The 21748-nt window shown below is 43.2% G+C and overlaps 1 protein-coding gene across 2 annotated transcripts in view; it reads right to left on the bottom strand.

The window, feature by feature from the left end:
- RPRD1B (regulation of nuclear pre-mRNA domain containing 1B) overlaps positions 1-21748 on the bottom strand; it is a 77595-nt gene that overhangs the window by 13820 nt on the left and 42027 nt on the right. Inside the window, exon 7 of one of the 2 annotated variants that reach the window (XM_055545017.1) lies at positions 8785-9182. The exons of the other annotated variant lie outside the window; for it this stretch is intronic. Coding sequence (XP_055400992.1) covers positions 9033-9182 — 150 coding nt within the window. The 3' untranslated portion in view covers positions 8785-9032. Of the gene's footprint in view, positions 1-8784; positions 9183-21748 lie in introns of those variants that run through there. 2 annotated transcript variants of the gene reach the window in all.

Genomic DNA, 21748 nt, shown 5'->3' with positions numbered 1-21748 from the left:
TCTGTCTTCCCCTTCTCCTCCTGCCTTCAATCTTTCCCAGCATCAGGGCCTTCTTCAATGAGTCGACTCTTTGCATCAGGTGGCCAAAGTATTGGAGCCTCAGCTTTAGCATCAGTCCTTCCAATGAATATTCAGGGCTGATTTCTTTTAGGATGGACTGGTTTGATCTCCTTGCAGTCCAAGGGACTCCCAAGAGTCTTCTCCAACACCACAGTTCGATAGCATCATTTCTTCAGCACTCAGCCTTCTTTATAGTCCAACTCACACATCCATATATGATTACTGGAAAAACCATAGCTTTGACTATACAGACCTTTGTCAGCAAAGTGATGTTTCTGCTTTTTAATATGCTGTCTAGGTTTGTCATAGCTTTTCTTCCAAGGAGCAAGGGTCTTTTAATTTCATGGCAACAGTCACCGTCTATAGTGATTTTGGAGCCCAAGAAAATATCTCTGTTCCATGTCCATGTAAATTTTAGCTGCCTCGGCCTTCCTGTACCCCTACCTCTGTCTCTTCAATTCAGTGATACAGTGGGTGTCAGTTTCCCCATCTCTGTGCTGAAGGTTGGAGGCATCCTAAATGAGTAAGATTGGTAATCACCCCTTCCTGTGCATTTCCCGTCTCTCAGGGAGTCACAGCCTGTGCTTCCTGATGTCCAATGTCTAAAAACATTTGTTTTATGTATTTCATCTGCTTTTCTGGTTGTTTATAGTGAAAGGCAAATCCCACGCACTTAATCCTTCATGGGTGGAACAGAAAATCTCTATCCTAGTTGTTTTCACCATTGGTTTATACTTTAAAATATCATTTATTTAATAGATGGTGGCTTCATTAAAAGTTGTTAGAGACAGTTTAAGAAAATTGTGTTGGGAGTTAGTTCATGAATATTTTTGAGTTTTACAATTCTATCAGGAAGTCAGGCTCTGTGAAGATTTTGTGAAAACCTGAACTAGGCAAAGATCTTCAAGGTTAACTCGAATTGATCAAGACACAATGCATTACTTAACCTTTAAATTTGTTTTCTTAAAGCATTCAAGATCTTGACAAGGATGCCAAAACCATTCAAGGGGAAAAAAATAATCTCTTTGGCAGATGGTACTGGGTGAGATAAATGGATATCCACATGCAAGAATGAAGCTGAACTCTCGCCTCATACCATACACAAAAATTAACTAAAAATGCAGCAGTGACTTAAATATAAGAGCTGAAAGTATAAAATTCTAGAAGAAATCATCTGTCTCAATATCCTGATGATTTTCTCTGGAAAACCCTAATATAGCAGTTCTCATCCACTACTCATGGATATGTACATGGTGCCACCACTGTGGAAAATCATTTGGTGGTTCTTCAATTAGTTAATGGAGAAGGCAATGGCACCCCACTCCGGTACTCTTGCCTGGAAAAATCCCATGGATAGAGGAGTCTGGTAGGCTGCAGTCCATGGGGTCGCTAAGAGTCGGGCACGACTGAGTGACTTCACTTTCACTTTTCACTTTCATGCATTGAAGAAGGAAATGGCAACCCACTCCAGTGTTCTTGCCTGAAGAATCCCAGGGATGGGGGAGCCTGGTGGGCTGCCGTCTATGGGGTCGCACAGAGTCGGACACGACTGAGGTGACTTAGCAGCAGCAGCAGCAATTAGTTAAACAGAGTTGTCATATGACCCAGGATTTCCACTCCAAAGTATATTGCCAGAAGAATTGAAAATAGATGTTCAAACAAAAATTTGTACAAGAATATTCATGGCAATACTACTGACAATAGCCAAAAGGTAAAAAACAACTCAAATGTTTGTTGACTGATAAATACTGATGAATATGTGGCATATCTATACAATATTATTCAACCATAAAAAAATAAAATTCTGATAAATGCTATAACATGAACGTTGAAAACACTATGCTGAATGGACAAAACCAGACACAAAGATCACACAATGTATAATTCTATTTACATTATAAGTATCCAGAATAGGCAATGTCATAAAGACAAAAAAGCAAACTAGTGGTTGCCAGGGGCTTGGCACAGGGGCTTCCCTTGTGGCTTAGCTGGTAAAGAATCTGTTTGCAATGTGGGAGACCTGGGTTCAATCCCTGGGTTGGGAAGATCCCCTGGAGAAGGGAAAGGCTACCCACTCCAGTATTCTGGCCTGGAGACAGTCCATGGGGTCGAAGAGAGTCAGACACGACTGAGCGACTTTCACTCACAGGGGCTTGGAATTAGGAGTGACTGCTTAATGACTATGGGGTTTCCTTTTGAGGGTGAAGATATTCTAAAACTAAGCTGTGATGGTTGCACAATATCATGAATGTATTAAATACCAATGAATCATACACTTTTAAAATGGCTAAAATGGTTAATTTATACCATGTGCATTTTACTACAATTAAAAAATGTGTTTAAGTACACAGAGAAGGATAATTCTTGAAATTACTAAGAAACAAATTAAAGATACGGATGTGAACTTTTTAAGTTAAAAAAAAAAACAGTGAATGAAGAATTAGAGGGCGTAAAATAAATCACGTGTGTAACCGTAAGGAAATGGCAACCCACTCCAGTGTTCTTGCCTGGAGAATCCCATGGACAGAGGAGCCTGGCGTGGGCCACATGTAGTCCATGGGTCACAGAGTCAGACATGACTTAGTGACTAAACAACAACCACCGTTATGATAAACAGGCAGGCTTGTAGAGAATTACAATCACAAAGCAACTTTATTTTTGTCTCCTACTCTCCCTTAAAATCCAACTTGAGACTAGTGTATCCCTTAATTCTAGAAGAAAACTCGGGCCTCTGCAACTTCTCTTCAGTCATGTCCAACTCTTTGTGACCCCATGGACTGCAGCATGCCAGACTTCCTATCTTTCACTATCTCCCGGAGTTTGCTCCACTTCCTTAGTGCGTCTTAGTATCATCCTGTAGTCACATTTGGGGCCCACAGGTGGCACAGTGGTAAAGAACCTGCCTGCCAATGCAGGAGACACAAGAGATGCCGGTTTGATTTCTGGGTCTGGAAGATCCCCTGGAGAAGGAAATGGCAACCCACTCCAGTATTCTTGCCTGGAAGATTCCATGGACAGAGGAGCCTGGCAGGCTACAGTTCATGGGGTTGTAGAGTCAGATATGACTGAGCACGCACACACACACACAGTTACACTTAAGGTGTGTAACAGTCTCAGTTCAGAAATTTAAATGTCCAATTCCGTTGTAATCAAAATGGCTTATCACTTGAAGTTGAGGCTTCTCTGGGCCAGCTGCAGACTAGGGAACTGAGGTCTTGCTTGTGTACTAAGGTTTCTGACCCTTCCAGGATTAGGGCCGTGGGAGTGAGGAAATGAAGGCAAAGCAGGAACAATATCCTGAGTTGAGGTGTTGTGGTAACTGGACGCTGACCTGGCAAGAGTTTTAACTGTGTCTTTCTCCCGCGGACTCCTCCTTCACCCCTCAGGGCAGCTTCTCCCTCCCAGTCCTGCCATCTTCATGCCCAGAGATCCCTCAGGAGTGATGCCCACCCTGTGGCTCTGCTTTCTACTCCTTTGTCCGCACCGTGAGCCGAAGTTCACCTCCTGGAGGAAACACTTGCCTCTTGTTCAGGCTCTGAGATGACTACGTGTCGGTTCCCTCGCACGCACACAGCCTACATCCGGTCCTGGGAGGTATGCACACACCCCCCTCTCCCGCTCTGCCCCATCCAGGCTCCAGGAGTAGAGGCCATACTCACCTCTGTCATCTGCTCCATCATCAAAGCACCCAGCCAGACACTGGTAGCTCATCCTTTAGATTTTTCCAGGCTGGGGTCTGTGTAGTCCACTGGATTGTCACCCTACAGGAGACGCTCATTAAGTTTCCATCCAGGCCCCCTTTCCTTGGCCTTGAGGTGAGGGGCAGCTAACACTCACTACTCTCCCTGAGGAGACTCAAAACACACGAATGGCTCTCTCAAAGTCACACCAAGAACTCTCCTCCTTCTAACTCTTCTTTTACACCTTCAGTGTGGGTTAGGGAGTTAAAGAGGGCTTCAGGTTTTTGACTATCTCCATTATAAATTCAGTATATGGTATAGGTATGTAGTGTCTTCCAAAAGACATGTATTTTAACACCTTGTTACACGCACATTTAAATAAGTACAACCATTATTGAATACAGTTAACAGCCACTGTTGAGCCCCTAATTTGTCCCAGACATGGTATTAGGCCCTATTTTACATCTCATTTAAAGTCGGAAGGACTGATGCTGAAGCTGAAGCTCCAATATTTTGGCCACCTGATGCAAAAAGCCAACTCATTAGAAAAGACCCTGGTGCTGGGAAAGACTGAGGCAAAAGGAAAGGGGGGGCGGCAGAGGAGGAGATGGTTAGATAGCATGCCCAATGCAATGGACATGAGTCCGGGCAAGCTCCAGGAGACAGTGAAGGACAGGGAAGCCTGGTGTGCTGCAACTCACGGAGTGTCAAAAGATCCAGACATGCCTTAGCGACTGAACAACATTTAAAGTTATTAGCAGTTTAAATTCACTGAAAGTTATTAATAGTTATAATTACCTTGATTTATCAATTTCATGAGTTCCCACAGATAAGTGGCATTAAAAATCTACAGAGTGAGGTGGTATTAATAAGATTCTCAATAGGAAGAAATATTTTGAAACCCTAGCTGCAGAACTGTAGATCTGGAAATGATGGCAAAGGTTATTCAACCTCACTCATTGCCCTTAAGAAGCAGCTGAGGTCCCGAGAGGCTGAGGGACGTGCCCAAGGTCATCAGAGTGACAGGAGATTGGAAGATGGGGGCTGCCATTTGCTGCAGCTCTTGTGTGTGTAAAGTATTAGATACATTCTGATGCATACTACTAATTTTAATATTTATCAAACCAGTGGTAGAAATGACTTCTTAATTCAAAATAACTATTTCAGAGTCTTAAAAAATTGAACAATCTGGGCTTTCAACACGAGATAAAGCTGTGAGAATCCTAATCTACTGTACAGGAGAATAATGGATTCTTAATTGAATCTGTGCCTCAGAGTGGAAGAATGGTTTTTAAATGGAAAATCTCACAGAGGTGGTGATGAGAAATGAGTTTAGCTAGATGAATGATCTCAAGAGAAAGTAAGACAGCAAAGCCAGGATGGAGAGCGGCTTTTTCTTCAAGATTTCAAATAAACCAAATACAGGCAGTTCGTACCCAGATAGTGAACTACCGTGCTTACTCTCACCTTCCTAGTCTTGGCACTGTCTCATGTTCTGACCTTTATTGGCTACAGTACCCCAGGGTTTCACAGATATTTCTTAAGAAATAAGTATATATGGTATAATGATGATATTATTACTCTATTTATCAAGTACTGTTGGCAAGCCAGGACATGCCATTCAGCATTCTCAGACTTCAGTCCTGCATTCACTTCCTCAAACACAACAAATCATATGCTTCAGGGCTGGCAGTGTGTCTAGAAATAATTTCAACCAATACAATTCAAAGATGGGAAAACTGAGGCCCAGAGAGGAAAGTAACTTGCCAGGAAGGTCACACAGTAATGGCTCCCATCACAAAAGTAACGCAGTTTGACAGATTCATGAACTCTTGGGTAGTTCCACCCTCAGCTCTGAGGACCTTGGAGTCACATTTTGTAGCCTGAAGTGCTAATTAAACCTGAGGAATTATGGACTTATTATTTATAGGTAGGAGTGAAGACATTAACTAGGCCATGAAACCTGGGGACACAGAAGGAGATTGTCTCCTGAGATTCACATATTACATCAAGCCTTTATATTTTAAGGAAGAACTTGGTTAATGCCATAGTCTCAACTTTCCAACTCAGATCTTCATCTTGAGTTGCTACGTATGTAGCCCTGAAGGACCATGACTGCAGCAGTTTTTTGCATCATGAGATAAACAGGTAACTGCACTTCTGATAAAGGCTATTCTCACCAATAACAAAGGTTAAAACCATCCTTCTAAACGTATCAATTGCTTCAAAGGACTGTATTTCAAACCATTTTTCAATATTTTGAATTTTAACTGGTAATAGTCAATATGCTCTCATGAATGTAAAAGTGAAAAGGAACCCACAAAAAAATACTTTTTTATCTCCCATGTTTCTTTTTACTGTTCAGAGTGGCTTTCACTGTACCGCCAGCATGAAATCTCTCTTAGGAGGCCTGGTGGTGCGAACAAAAGCACTGAAATCAAAGAACTTCCAAGTTTTAATCTGTCAGAGACTGTGTGGTACTAGGGAAAGAGTCATGTGACCTCTCCATCAGTCCCATTTCTGTACAATGAGGATAAAACTCTGGAGGTACCTCTCCTGGATACTGTGTGGACTGGCTAACTGACCCCCTGGAAAGAACCAAAAATTCTATGTAACAGCTGAGTATTTATGGGCCACTAACAGTCACAAAAACTCCTAAGAGACAGGATTCTGTACAGATAGTACAATCTCTATTGGTGATTACTAATTACCCACTGATTACAAAGAAAGTTTTGAGGGTTCCCTAAGAGGGAAGGGAAAAGAAACACTGTACAATGTCGTTCAACAACACCATCTTTATTCAAAAATATATATCTATGAGACATTTCAGAATATACTGCTACCGCCAATGGCAGCCTATACTTCTAAATAAAGTCCTAAATTAATATACAAATTTAAGCTTTAAAAATATTCTTTAAGAAAAAAAAAAACAAAAACAAAAAACAAAGGAAGATTGAAGACTTTCTGAGGAACATGACCTAAAGGAAAGGTCTTGGAGGCCGATGGATGTCCTAAGTGTAGGAAAACACAAAACAAACCCCCCACCCCCACCCGACCTGGTCACCTCATACATACAAGGAGAAAGGGTCATTTAAATTAAACAAATGAAGTAAAAAGTACACTTGGGGAGGATGTGGGAGAATTGAGAGTTAAAAAACAAAAGCATTTCATTGGGGAAAAAAAAAACAAAAACAGGACTAACCTCCTTATAGGAAGTCTACTAGTAACAGGTGTTAAGAGGCCAACACATTCATTTACATAATTGCTACAGTTTCATTTCTTGCTCTTGCTGTAATAATTATGCACCAATCTCTAGTCAAAGACTCAATCAGATAAAACACAGCAGTGGGCAAAACCCATTATATTATATAACATTTTCATCTAGCTGATGAGACCAAATGCCTTCTCCACCTTTCTGGTTGGTTTGTGGCTGCTGAGATTCTGCTTCCTTTGAAAGCACAGAGTGCGTCCACGGCGATCTGTTTAGAAGCAGCTCGCCTGCAAGACCGCAGCAGCACACCACACGGGGAGGGGCTTATATGCAGATACAGCAAAGGCTGGAATTCATTTTGCAATTGTGGTAAAGTCATTTACTGCCCTATGGCCTCTGGGAGAAACACTTTACAGACAGACCCATTAATTTAATAATGACAGGACGACAGGCAGTGTCGATATGTAACCAACACACAGTCTGTATTCAATCTGAAAAATAGCTTAAATGCTACGAGGTTCTACAGAGTTAAACTGCATACCTGCTGTGACTTTTCCTTGTTTTCTCTTCATGGCAGGCAGGAGAGCTTCCTGAAGGGAAGCCTGTTACACTTCTAAAAACAGACATCATCATGCTCTAACACGTTGAACATGTAGAATCACATGTAATTGGCTTTTTTGGTAATCCTGAAAAGAGCAACTCAAAATGATGGAAATTCTGAAGCCCCCTCCAAGGAATTCCTTTTATAGCTTTTGGATTTCAGCCTCCGGGCTCTAATTCCTATTACACTATTAGGGCGAATTGTTTTCTGCCCTTTCCAATGTCAAAAATCAGCCCGCCAAATGCGAATGATTTACAGACAGCAGGCCTAGCCTTTACTAAAAGTAAGATAAAAATCCTAACTACATCATACAGTCATAACGTCAGCTGGCATGATAATGGAATTAAGACCCCCCCCCCCCCCCCAGTTAATATCCCTCACTCTCCCCCTTCCCGAGATGGGTTAGTCAGCGGCACCTGACACAAAGCACTCCTCCTCCCCGGGGCACAAGGACACGCACAGTGACGTGAACTGAAGGACAGGCAAGCATGCAGCGTGTCGGGTCTGCAGGGGAGAGTTTCAAGTTTAGTCACCATGCTGTGGACAAGCACCCACGCAATGAATTAATTGGTAGTGTGTGCCCTATTCCCCCAAAGAAGGGGTCAAAGCAACAGCAGAACCCGGACTCCCAGAAAGCCTTCAGTTTCAGGGGCCCACTGTGCCATTTCTAATAACTGCCTTCAAGCTTTCACAATGTGGGGCAAGGATGTTTCTAGAAACGTGCTCCTGACCAGAGGTTGGGACCCTTGATCAGAGCAGCCTGGGAAGGTTGATAGGAACCTTGAGGAAATACCTTATTTTTGATTCATGCTTGTGATCCCCGTGAGTCTGTCTGTCTCAGAACTGTGGCTTGATGTCCCAGATCAGCTTTGAATCTTTACTGCTCGATTCTCTAGTATGCTCACAGAACACATGCACCTAACCTCTGACAACACATTGTCAGAAGCCACAACAAGGGAGAATCTGAGATTTGGCAAACTCTTTATGGCGAAGACGCTCAAAACAGTTGTGCCTCCAACCTCTGGGGTGGATGGCAGCCAGGAAAGCCAACGATTCCAGACCTGAGTCCCTTGGCGGAAGCCTGCCCTGAACTTGAACAAGCCCAGCTCGAAAAGGAGCAACTGCTTTCATGACACAATGTCGTCATGAGGGACAAGATTCTTCTACACATGATTTTCATAACTTCTTAGGTGTACAGAGAGGGCTAAAAAGGGAAAACCAACAGGGGCATGGAAACATGAAGTGAGTTTGTATTCTTTCCAAGTATACACTGAAACTGGATTCCATTTGCCACTGTTCTCAATTGTGCTCGACAGAGGAGAGGCCGGAGAGGGAGGAGAATCAGAGTCCGTGGTTCTTTCTTGAGGATGGGGGCCGACTGAACGAGGGACAGAACCAGGGGCTTCCAGGTTATTTCCAACCATGACGTGCCCTCTTCTTTCTGCTGGTACAGATGGGAATCTGGGGCATGACACCTGCCCTAGTCAGTTGAAAACAGGTCACCAGCAGAGGGCAGGGGGGCCAAGCCCCCTGTGACGTTGGGCAGCAACGAGAGGTCTGGCAAGCTCTGAATGTGGGACTTGAGTTCCTTGCGGACCTGGGTTACCCGAGCAAGCTTCTGTTTATATTCCTGAGGAGACAAAGAGTTATATTAAGGACAACGAGAAAACAAGCTTCTGTTTATGTTCCTGAGGAGACGATGCAGTTATGTTAAGGAGCTGATACAGATACTTTCAGCCTCCTGGCCTGTGCTCCTGACCAGAGAGCCCCTCACACATTCAGCTAAGCTACCAGGCTCAGGTTTTCAAATGCTCAAAAGCAAGACTGTACACAAAAAATGAAAGCTCTAGAAGTTGGATACTGGCAACAGTGAATTAAATGGTATTTAACTGAGTGCTTGAGATCTGGAAGTAAAAAGTGATGTTTTGTATTTGTAGTGTCTTTGGTGCTTATCTATTTCAAAATACTCTGTAAGATAATGCTTGAGCTTTACAATTATTTTGAAGGCTCCACCTAGACATGACTAGGAAAACCACTCTAAAGCTAACTGTATTTTCTGTGTTAAACTTAGATTAACCCAGAGTTAGCATCTTCATAGACAAGGACTTCAGAAGCTCAAAATTCCCACCGCCACCGCCTGGTTCAGGACTTCCTCGTTCCACACGTAGGCACTGTAGCAAGGCCCTGCTGAAGCCTTCTGGCAGTCACCCCTAAACATGCCCCTGGACTTATCTTTCAGAAGCCCAGCTTTCATCAAGTCCCTCCTCTGATAAAGGGAAGCACGGTGCAACACTACCTCCATGACTGATCTGGGTGCAAGGTCTTCTAAAATTCGCTCCTGCCCACATGCTGCACAGGCCAGAGCCTGCACTGGCCGTTTGTTCAGGATCCCCCTAAACCTGAAGGGCTCTCTTTCTTCTCCTGGTCTCGGCAAGGTCCTGACTTTGCTCCTTCGCCAACTGCTGAGTCCTATCTCTCTAGGAAAATCTTTCCTCCTCATCCAATACACTGGTCCCTCTCTCCGCTGGCCTTCCTGGGCACTGCGCCCCTAACGGACTGCTCTGAGGTGCTCTCTCCCCATGTCAGAGTTCTACGTTCCTCTAAAATACGACTCCCTTGATGACAGGAACTGAATATACTATTTTCTTTCCTCAGCTCCCAGCTATAAGGTCTTGGGTAACAACTCTAGGTCAGAGGACATCTGTGGTTTATGGCTCCTTTGGGGCTAGACTTTTTCTTTTTTCACCCTCTTCGGTGTTTCTGCAAAGACAAGGCGGCTCCTGAGACTGGGCCCTTGCTGACTAAAACCTCTCCTACAGGAACATAACAGAGCACTGGGCTGCGACACAAAGCCCTGGGCTTAGTCCTGGCTCTGACTCCCAAGTTCCAGTGTGACTGTGGAGGTGTTCCCTCCTTTCCTCCATCCTTCTTTATCTGAAAATGAGGGAAGTGGAGCACCCATAAGGTTTTTCTTCATGTTCTAGATTCCTTCATGCCAGACACTTTCCATATACTTAGAGAGGCAAAAGGTTTGAAGAAGAGTGATAAGACAGGAAATAGGTTAAAAAAAAGAACACTTAGCTGAAGTTGTAAAGACAAATTCCAAGCAAGGAGTGGGAGAGGGAAATGGGGAAATGAGCAGGGAGGCTCTGCCCCCATATGACTGCTGGCGGTCAGCCTTCCCCCTGAAGTGAGAGCTGCTCACACAAGCCCTCAAACAGAGACAAGGGACAAGTAAAGAAAGGAAGCTCTCCTGATAGTCCCTTCCTTTCCTCTGAGACTTAGCACAACTAAAATAATGACTTCTATAAATTATTCCTAGTGACTCCCCCAACAAACCAGTAAGCATCAGAAGGCAAGGACCAAACCCAACTGCCTCCCCAGCATCCACCATGCCCAGCAGTGCCCTGCAAACAGTAAGTATCTACACAGCTGCCCAATGAATTAACAATATATAAAAGATAGGATTATGTACCAGTAATTACCTTTCATTCTTGAAACAAAAAACTGATTTCAAATCTGAGGATCTATTAATAAAATGTCAAAGTTCTCTGCTCTTCCTTCTACAAACAGTTTTCTCCTTTGGTTTTACAGATGTCACAAGAAGCTAACAGAGGACACCTATTCTCTATTACTGGACATGGATTCATTTATTGAACTTCTCCTGAATTCTAGGTACAAAAAGGGTAATAGTTACCCCTTGCTCCCTGTGACCATCCTCTGACCAAAGCTGACACATGAAAGCCACCTCAACTCAGAGCCATCCAGAGTAGACAGAGAGCACTTCAGTTGAAAGAGGAATTCCTCAAGGACAGTTTGAAAGTCACTGAGTCTCTGGAGAGGTGACCTAGGATCAGAATCCAAGGGTCCGTACTCTCGGGTGATCCTCAGACTAATTTAGCAAGTTCACCTGAGATCAAAAGGTGGTTGATTGGATTAACACTCCCACACCATCTTAAATTCAAACAACTCTCATCTTAAAAAAAAATCTTATTTGTTCCTCTTTAGGAGTACAAGAGGTGGGAGGATATCTCATCATGTTTCAGTTCAGTCGCTCAGTCGTGTCCGATTCTTTGCGACCCCATGAATCACAGCATGCCAGGCCTCCCTGTCCATCACCAACTCCTGGAGTTCACCCAAACTCATGTGCATTGAGTCGGTGATACCATCCAGCCATCTCATCCTCTGTCGTCCCCTTCTCCTCCTGCCCCCAATCCCTCCCAGCATCAGGGTCTTTTCCAATGAGTCTACTCTTCGCATGAAGTGGCCTAAGTATTGGAGTTTCAGCCTCAGCATCAGTCCTTCCAATGAACACCCAGGACTGGTCTCCTTTAGGATGGACTGGTTGGATCTCCTTGCAGTCCAAGGGACTCTCAAGAGTCTTCTCCAACACCACAGTTCAAAAGCATCAATTCTTCTGCGCTCAGCTTTCTTCACAGTCCAACTCTCATATCCATACATGACTACTGGAAAAACCATAGCCTTAACTAGATGGACCTTTCTTGGAAAAGTAATGTCTCTGCTTTTGAATATGCTATCTAGGTTGGTCAAACTTTCCTTCCAAGGAGTAAGCGTCTTTTAATTTCATAGCTGCAATCACCATCTGCAGTGATTTTGGAGCCCAAAAAATAAAGTCTGACACTGTTTCCACTGTTTCCCCATCTATTTCCCATGAAGTGATGGGACCAGATGCCATGATCTTCGTTTTCTGAATGTTGAGCTTTAAGCCAACTTTTTCACTCTCCACTTTCACTTTCATCAAGAGGCTTTTGAGTTCCTCTTCACTTTCTGCCATAAGGGTGGTATCATCTGCATATCTGAGGTTATTGATATTTCTCCTGGCAATCTTGATTCCAGCTTGTGCTCCTTCCAGCCCAGCGTTTCTCATGATGTACTCTGCATATAAGTTAAACAAGCAGGGTGACAATATACAGCCTTGAAGTACTCCTTTTCCTATTTGGAACCAGTCTGTTGTTCCATGTCCAGTTCTAACTGTTGCTTCCTGACCTGCATATAGGTTTCTCAAGAGGCAGGTCAGGTGGCCTGGTATTCCCATCTCTTTCAGAATTTTCCACAGTTTATTGTGATCCACACAGTCAATGGCTCTGGCATAGTCAATAAATAAAGCAGAAATAGATGTTTTTCTGGAACTCTCTTGCTTTTTCCATGACCCAGAGGATGTTGGCAATTTGATCTCTGGTTTCTCTGCCTTTTCTAAAACCAGCTTGAACATCTGGAAATTCACGGTTCATGTATTGCTGAAGCCTGGCTTGGAGAATTTTGAGCATTACTTTAGTAGCGTGTGAGATGAGTGCAATTGTGCAGTAGTTTGAGCATTCTTTGGCATTGCCTTTCTTTGGGATTGGAATGAAAACTGACCTTTTCCAGTCGTGTGGCCACTGCTGAATTTTCCAAATTTGCTGGCATATTGAGTGCAGCACTTTCACAGCATCATCTTTCAGGATTTGAAATAGCTCAACTGGAATTCCATCACCTCCACTAGCTTTGTTCATAGTGATGCTTTCTAAGGCCCACTTGACTTCACATTTCAGGATGTCTGGCTCTAGGTGAGTGATCACACCATCGTGATTATCTGGGTCGTGAATATCTCATCATGTTTAGATTACTATTATATTCTAGATATCATTAGAGAAAATTCATTTTAATGAAAGGAACTATGTTCCACATTAAAGTCCTCTTTTCATAGCACTCTGAAAGTGGATGGATCAGGCCCAAACCTCCTCGTGACCCAGGGAGGTCTTCTTGTTTTCTACCCACAGACATTTCTATTTTAAGAGCAGGCTCATGAGCCTAGGAGGAGGGCATCACTAGACAAAGGATGAAAGCAGGAGCCAATCAACAGGATTAAAAAAAAGAGTTGCAAGATACAACATTAATATATAAAAGTCAATTGTTTTCCTATATATTGGCAATGAACTAGTGGAATTGAAATTAAAACCCAATACCATTTACATTAGTCTTAAAACAATGAAATACTTAAGTATAAAGCTAACAAAATATCTATGACATCTACAGGAGGAAAACTACAAAATTCTGATGATAGAACACAGAAGAGGTAAATAAATAGATATTCCATGTTTGTGGATAGGAAGATGCAATTCTCTTACAATGTCAGTTCTTCTCAACTTGATCTGCAGATCCAAGGCAATCTCAATCAAAACCACAGCAAATTATTTTGAAGATATGAACAAACTAATTCTAAAGTTTATATGGTGAGGCAAAAGATTCTGAAGAGTCAACACACTATTAAAAGAACAAAGCTAGACACTACTTAACTCTAAGACTTACTTTAAGCTGTTGTAATCAAGAACGCAATACTGGCAAAAGAACAGACAAAAAGATGAGTGCAACAGAACAGAGGGCCCAGAATATATAAACAGTCAACTGATCTTTGACAAAGCAGCAAAGGCAATACAATGGAGAGCAGATAGTATTTTACATACAACATCAACAACATGATCCATGAAACAAATGACAAACTGGATTTCATTAAAATGAAAAATTTCAACTCTAGAAAAGACTGCCAAGAGAATGAAAAGATAAGCCAGAGAGTGGGAGAAAATGTCTGTGAAAGACATCATATGTCATCAGGGAAATGCAAATTAAAACAATACCGAGGGCTTCCCTGGTGGTCCAGTAGTTAAGAGTCCACCTTGCAATGCAGGGGATACAAGTTTGATTCCTGTTCCAGGAAGATCCCACATGCCTCAGGGCAACTGAGACCATCTGCCACAACTACTGAGCCCGTGCTCTGGAGCCTGTGCTACTGAAGCTCACACACCCTGGAGTCTGTGCTCTGCAGACACTGCAGTGAGAAGCCCCCACACCACAATGAAGAGTAGCTCCCACTCGCTACAACTGGAGAAAGCCTGCACACAGCAACAAAGACCCAGCACAGCAAAAAATAAAATAAACATTAAAAACAACAACAGCATTGAGATACCACCCCATACCTGCTAGAATAGTCAGAGTGCAGAAAAGACATCACCACATGTTGGTGAGGATGCAGAGCAAGAGGAAGGCTCAAATACACCACTGGTGGGAATGCAACATGGTTCAGCCACTCTGGAAGACAATTTGGTAGCTTCTTACAAAACCAAACATACTCTTACCATACGACTATGCTTGCTGGTCTTTATCCAAAGGAGTTGAATATCTGTGCCCACACAAATACCATCACACCACCGTTTACAGCAGCCTTATTCATAATTACCCAAAGCTGGAATCAACCAAGATGCCAAGTAGAGGAGTGGATAAACTCTGGTACATCCAAACACAGTATTATTCAGCACTAAAAAGAAATGAGTACGTCAAGGCTGTATATTGTGACCCTGCTTATTTAACTTCAATTAAATAAGCAGAGTACATCATGCAAAATGCTGGGCTAGATGAAGCACAAGCTGGAATCAAGATTGCTGCGAGAAATATCAATAACCTCAGATATTGATGACACCACGCTTATGGCAGAAAGCAAAGAGGAACTAAAGAGCCTCTTGATGAAAGTGAAAGAGGAGGTGAAAAAGCTGGCTTAAAATTCAACACTCAAAAAACTATGATCATAGCATCCAGTCCCATTGCTTCATGGCAAATAGATGGGGAAACAATGGAAACAGTGACAGACTTTGTTTTCCTGGGCTCCAAAATCACTGCAGATGGTGACTGCAGCCATGAAATTAAAAGACGCTTGCTCCTTGGAAGAAAAGCTATTACAAACCTAGATAGCATATTAAAAACAGAGACATTACTTTGCTGACAAAGGCCCATCTAGTCAAAGCTTTTTCCAGCTGTCATGTATGGATGTGAGAATTGGACTATAAAGAAAGCTGAGCGCAGAAGAATTGATGCTTTTGAACTGCGGTGCTGGAGAAGACTCTTGAGAGTCCCTTAGACTGTAAAGATATCAAATGAGTCAATGCTAAAGGAAATCAACCCTGAATATTCATTTGAAGGACTGATGCTGAAGCTTCAATACTATCGGCCACCTGATGTGAAGAGCTGATTCACTGGAAAAGACCCTGATGCTGGGAAAGACTGAAGGCAGGAGGAGAAGGGGATGACAGAGGATGAGATGGTTGGATGGTATCACCAACTCAATGGACGTGAGCTGGCAAGCTCTGGGAGATGGTGAAGGACAGGAAAGCCTTGTGAGCTGCAGTCCATTGGGGTTGCAGAGTCTGGACATGACTGAGTGACTGAACAACAAAAATAAATGAGCTATCAAGCCATGAAAAGATAGGGAGAAACTTTAAATGCTTATTATTTAGTGAAAGAAGCCAATCTGGAAAGGTTAACTACTGTATGACTCCAACTATATGACATTCTGAAAAAGGCAAAACCATGGATACAAAGGCTGGAGGGAGGAGGTAGGGATGAATAGGTGAAGCAGATGATTTTCAGGGTAGTGGAAATACAACAGTGATGAATTACACATGGTCCAAACCCACAGAATGTCCAACTGCGATGTGAACTCAGGTAACTATTAATATAGTGTCAGCATAGGTTCATCAGGGCTTCCTTGGTGGCTCAGATGGTAAGGAATCCACTTGCAATGCAGGAGACCTGGGTTCAATCCCTGGGTTGGGAAGATCCCCTGGAAAAGAGAACAGCTACCCACTCCAGTATTCTAGCCTGGAGAATTCTGTGGACAGAGGAGCCTGGCGGGCTATAGTCCATGGGGTTGCAAAGAGACTGAACAACTTTTACTGCTCACTATGCGGGTTCATCAGGAGCAAAAATGTACCCCATCTGGAGGACGTAGACAGTGGGGGAGACAATACAGGTCTGGGGTAAGGGAGTATATAGGAAATCTCTGTACCTTCCTCTTAATTTTGCTGTGAACCTAAAACTATTCTGAAAAATGGTGAATTGGCCAACTGGTTAAAATGTATCAGCAAGAGCCACTAGGTATATACTCTGAATATCTAAATACAGGTAAAGACTGCCTTTAACACTGTTAAAACATCTCTGGACAGGGGGAGAATAAGATCCCACAAGCCATATGGCACAGCCGAAAAAACAAACATAAATAAACAAAAAAAACTGTTAAAATATGTAGCTGCTTAACTGGGACAGCTGAATGACCCCACTTAATACCTTGAGGAAAGACAAACAGGTTACAATTCACCCCAAGCTCTAATTAGGTCAAACTGAGGCTATAGTAATTTTATAGTCCCCTAAATAAAGGAAATGGCAACCCACTCCAGTATTCTTGCCTGGAGAATCCCATGGATGGAGGAGCCTGGGGGCTACAATCCACAGGGTCGCAGAGAATCGGACACGACTGAGCAACTCCACTTTCCAAATAGATTTAGTAGTAACTGACTCTGTGATATCCTAACCCTTTTTTTTTTAATTAGAGTCAGCCTTTTCCCAAGTGTATATATGTACAGCTTGTGTCAGACTCTGCACAACCCCATGGACTGTAGCCCACCAGGCTCCTCTGTTCATGGGATTATCCATGCAAGAATACTGGAGTGGGTTACCATTTTCTCCTCCAGGGGATCTTCCCAATTGAGGGACCGAACCTGCACTGGCAGGTAGATTCTTTAATACTGAGCCACCTGGGAAGCCCTTAATGCTGCCACTGACCAACAGAAAATTAAGCATGAATCCAAATAAAACTACTCCCCCAGACACAAATCCAGCCTTTACCTGTCTCCACTTCTTCCCTCAGTTGGGGCAGGGCACACCCTTGATAGCTGCCTTCCTGTTATTCTCTTAGGTTCTAAACAGGCAAAGGAGACAGACCGCAGGAGAATCCAAGCATCTTTTTCCTCAAGGTACTATTCTGCTTTCTGACAACTAAGACCCACAAACTCGGCAAGATTCCACACTGAGCCCTCGGGAACTCCTGTTCTCAGCAGAAATCAAGAATTCTTTTCAAGATACCATGAAAACCAACTTCCAAGTGATGAGACCCATTCAAATTCTTTTGACTCACTGAAGTGTGCTGCACCCCACAATCTCTTCAGCACATAGATAAATGATGCGACAAGGTGGTCACATGCTGCTTGCTTAAAATACCTTAGACTTGTATATAACAGAGGACTCAGCCTTTAATCTAAGGCTCCACTACCCTGCCTGGTCCAGGAACTCGAGAGATGGAGCCCTGCACCATTTACACCAGCAGATGCCACCCCTGCCCTACTCCTGTTTCTCAGTCTTCTCTCCCCACCAGCTGATTGACCTCACCCACACGTCACACGGCTCTTTTTCACACTCGTATCTTCAGACACTTGCCTTTTCCTCCACTACCAGGCAAGCAAGAAAAGACAAGACAAACCCAGGAAGCGCTGTTGCTTTGCCTTCCCTGCTCATGCATAATTTACACTGGGGTGGTGGCAGAGGCGAAGCGTTGAGCTGAATCCGCCGTTCGCTACAGGCACTCACTGCAGCAAAACACCCCCCCCACCGCCCCCCACCATGGGGAGCCATGAAACAGGCAGGTGTTCTACCAGACTTGCGGCTACTGCTGCCCTGGTGCAGGATCCTGGAGGGGAGGTAGTGCAGGGGGAAGCAGGCACGCATGATGAACTGCCTGGGTTTCTGTGATCGCCAAGAAATGCTGAAAACAGAGAAGGTAAAGGATGGAGGTGTGACTCTCAGACTGAGCCTAGGATTTATGTTCCTGGCAAAACTCTGGAATCTCGCCTCAAAGATTCTTCAAACCAGAAGTAGAAAATGTGTCCAACATCCCCCTGCTTCCTATGGATCCAGCTGACACTGTGGGAACACAGTCCAGCACAGCACATGGAGACAACTGGCCGAGGGAAGCAAGGCTGACACATTCTTTGCCTTTTTTGGTTAGAGGGGTAAGCCAGAGCTGACACGCTGCAGATGAGCTGGGGGATAAGACGGTTAGAAATGACAGGGGCCGACATCGCAATGACCTTTCGAGGGGAATTTCACTTTCAAAACAAACAAAAATTGTAAGCATTTCCTCTAGCAACTCATGTAAGAAATACAGATCAAAATGTAAACTGTCAAACCTACTTTTTTCTCCTTGCTAAGAAGTATTTACACAACAAAAATTATGTTAGAAATAACACCAAAGGCAGGGGCTTGATTTGATAAGATTTCCAGTAACAAGATGTCTGTTTTCCTTTATCTTGCCCTGTTGTGCTATAGGACATATGGTATATAAAAATCACCCACTGCCCAGCTACTTCCAATTAAGAATTATAAAGGGTTATTATGCATGAAGAAGTTTATGAAGGGCCCTGTTTGAAACGTGACCTGCCACACTGAATTAACGTCAGAGAACGGCTTCATTACAGGAACTCAGAGAGAGCCAGGCAGAAAGGGAAAGCTGAATCTTGCCCCAAGGTTACTTAACATGCCCCCTCAGCCCTCTTGTCTTTCCAGGAGGCTTAACTCTATAGTTGCTGATGCTATAGACTTAGAAATCTACACTTAGAAATCACAGCTTCAACTTAAACTACAACTAATTAACTCATCCATTTTTTATGGGAAAATACAATATCTCAATCTTTGGGCTGAAAATAAGAATGCTGCTTTTAATTTTTCTTCAAGGATCTACATGGGAACATTAAAAACCCATCGCTGACTCGCACCTCTCCCCCAGCCAGCTCCATTGCTCCATGTGACTTGGCGGCAGCTGCGCCATTTCAGAATGGTCCCTTCTGAGGTGTCAGCAGGGCTGCGGCTGCTGAGTTAAGATGCTGGGAAGATACAAGGAAAAGAGAAAGCTGGGGCTCTGATTCTAGTCTTCAGTGGCTTTCAGCTCTGTTACCAAAACCAATAATAAAGGGACTACTACTGTTGGGGCTCCGAGTGGGCTACCCCAAAATGGCTATACCATGGCATATTAATTATTTGAAGTTGCATGAAAAGCACTGATATAAGAAATTAAAAAACAAGAAAAACTCTGATCCTCTTCTGTCTCCCTGAAAAGCAGGAAATAAATCTCTCGAGTGAAAGGTTCACTTTCTGCATCTGGAGGTGGAAAGACAGACACCCTTATTGTCAGAGACAGGAATTCAGAGCTGAGGAGCCTGTATAAACAAACTCTGTTACTTCTCTGATTCACTACCCCACACTCAAATTCTGTTTAGATTCTTTTCTAATTAAGCACCCAAAGCCTAAGTTTCTTTGTGCTGTCCATTCCTCACAAATTTACTGTGTAAAAAGTATAAAAGCTGCCTGCTTTGGTTACTTCTTAGGTCTCATTTTTAGAAGATCTCTGTGTATATGAAAAAAAAAAAATTTCTTTTTCTCCTCTTAATCTGCCTTCTGTCCTTTTTGTTTTTTGTTTTAGTAGTACAATCACAAGAACTCAAGAGGAGCAGAGGGGGAAATCCCCCCTCTCCAAAAGTACACACAGTGTTTCCCAGGAGGGAAAGTGACAAAATGACTATAATTTGAAGTATTCGCAGAGCAATACATTACTTCACCAACAAAGGTCTGTCTAGCCAAAGCTATGGTTTTTCCAGTAGTTATGTATGGATGTGAGAGTTGGACCATAAAGAAAGCTGAGTGCTGAAGAACTGATGCTTTTGGAGTGTGGTGTTGGAGAAGATTCTTTAGAGTCCCTTGGACAGCAAGGAGATCAAACCAGTCAATCTTAAAAGAATTCAGTTCTGAATATTCATTGGAAGGACTGATGCTGATGCTGAAGCTCCAATATTTTGGCCACCTGATGTGAAGAACTGACTCATTGGAAAAAACCCTGATGCTGGGAAAGATTGAAGATAGAAGAAGAAGGGGATGACAGAGGACGAGATGGTTGGATGGCATCACCGACTCGATGGACATAAGCTGAAGCAAGCTACAGGAGTTTGTGATGGACAGGGAAGCCTGGCATGCTGCAGTCCATGGGGTCGCAAAGAGTCAGATACAACTGAGGGACTGAACTGATTGGCGGAATCAAATGGGAACTGGCTTCTTAAGCTGGAAATCATACCACAAAGTGTTTTTGGAGTATTTCTTTCTCCCCAGAAGACCCTCTACACAAAAGGTTTAAGGGAGCTTCTACTATCACAACAAAAACCCCCTTCCGAGAGGGATTTGCAAAAGCAAGGGAAGAAGAATGACAAGTTACTATGTATCATGTCCAACTCTTTTGCAACTACAGCCTGCCAGGCTCCTCTGTCCACCCCATTCTCCAGGCAAGAACACTGGAGTGGGTTGCCATTCCCTCTTCCAGGGAATCTTCCCAACCCAGGGATCAAACCTGGGTTTCCTGCATTGCAGGCAGATTCTTTACCATCTGACCCACCAGGGAAGCCCAACACACATAATTAAACTAATAAAAATGAAACTAACAAAAATAAAATCCATTTTGCGTGCATGTGTGCGAAGTCACTTCAGTTGTGTCTGACTCTTTGTGACCTTTGGGACTGGAGTCCACCAGGCTCCTCTGTCCATGGGATTCTCCAAGCAAGAATACTGGAGTGGGTTGCCATGATCTCCTCTAGGGGATCTTCCCAATCCAGGGACTGAACCCACATGTCTTATGTCTTCTGTATTGGCAGATGGTTCTTTACCACAAGTGCCACCTGGGAAGGCCAAACTCCATTTTGGGACTGGGCAAATTTTCAAATCTTAATGTAATCATAAAGCTAAAATTTACAATTGAACAGATGCCTGTGAACATACTCTAAAAAGAGACTAATTTTAAAATGCACCTGGGTCCCTCAAAAATGTTTACACCAGTTATACAATGGGTCCCTCATACAAAACCAGGTAAAACCAAACCACTAATGCACAGGAAGTATATTTACAATTAATTCATTTTTTAAAAAGTTAACCTTCAAAAAACACAAGCTTTATGCAAATAAAGCCCCCACAAACTGATTTCCTTAACAATCATTTTAATAAAAAACCAAGTTATTGATGTTGTGCAAACATGAAAGGTGCAGGCAGACCTTTCAGCCGTTTCTCTTGTCGAGCCCAATACTGGTGGAGTCAAGTATTCCTGCAGGGCAGCAGTGAGAAGCAAAGGGTAGAAAGGAAAAGGGCATTTTTCACACAAAATAACTTTAAGCAATGTTTGTGATAATTTAAAGTGCTGAAAGGTCTGCCTGGAGCAAGGTGGCCTGTAGGTTACTGCTTTGCATTTGATACAGCTCTCTCTACAAGCAATAAAAAGTTTTCACTTCCTCCCGTTAGCAAAAAAAAAAAAAAAAGGAAGTAAAATGCATTTCCTAACTCTCC

The sequence above is a fragment of the Bubalus kerabau genome, chromosome 13 (genome assembly GCF_029407905.1).
Source record: "Bubalus kerabau isolate K-KA32 ecotype Philippines breed swamp buffalo chromosome 13, PCC_UOA_SB_1v2, whole genome shotgun sequence".
Classification (NCBI taxonomy): Eukaryota; Metazoa; Chordata; class Mammalia; order Artiodactyla; family Bovidae; genus Bubalus; species Bubalus kerabau.
Note: the sequence above shows the minus strand (reverse complement) of the source record. Positions and strands in the feature narration are given on the sequence as shown.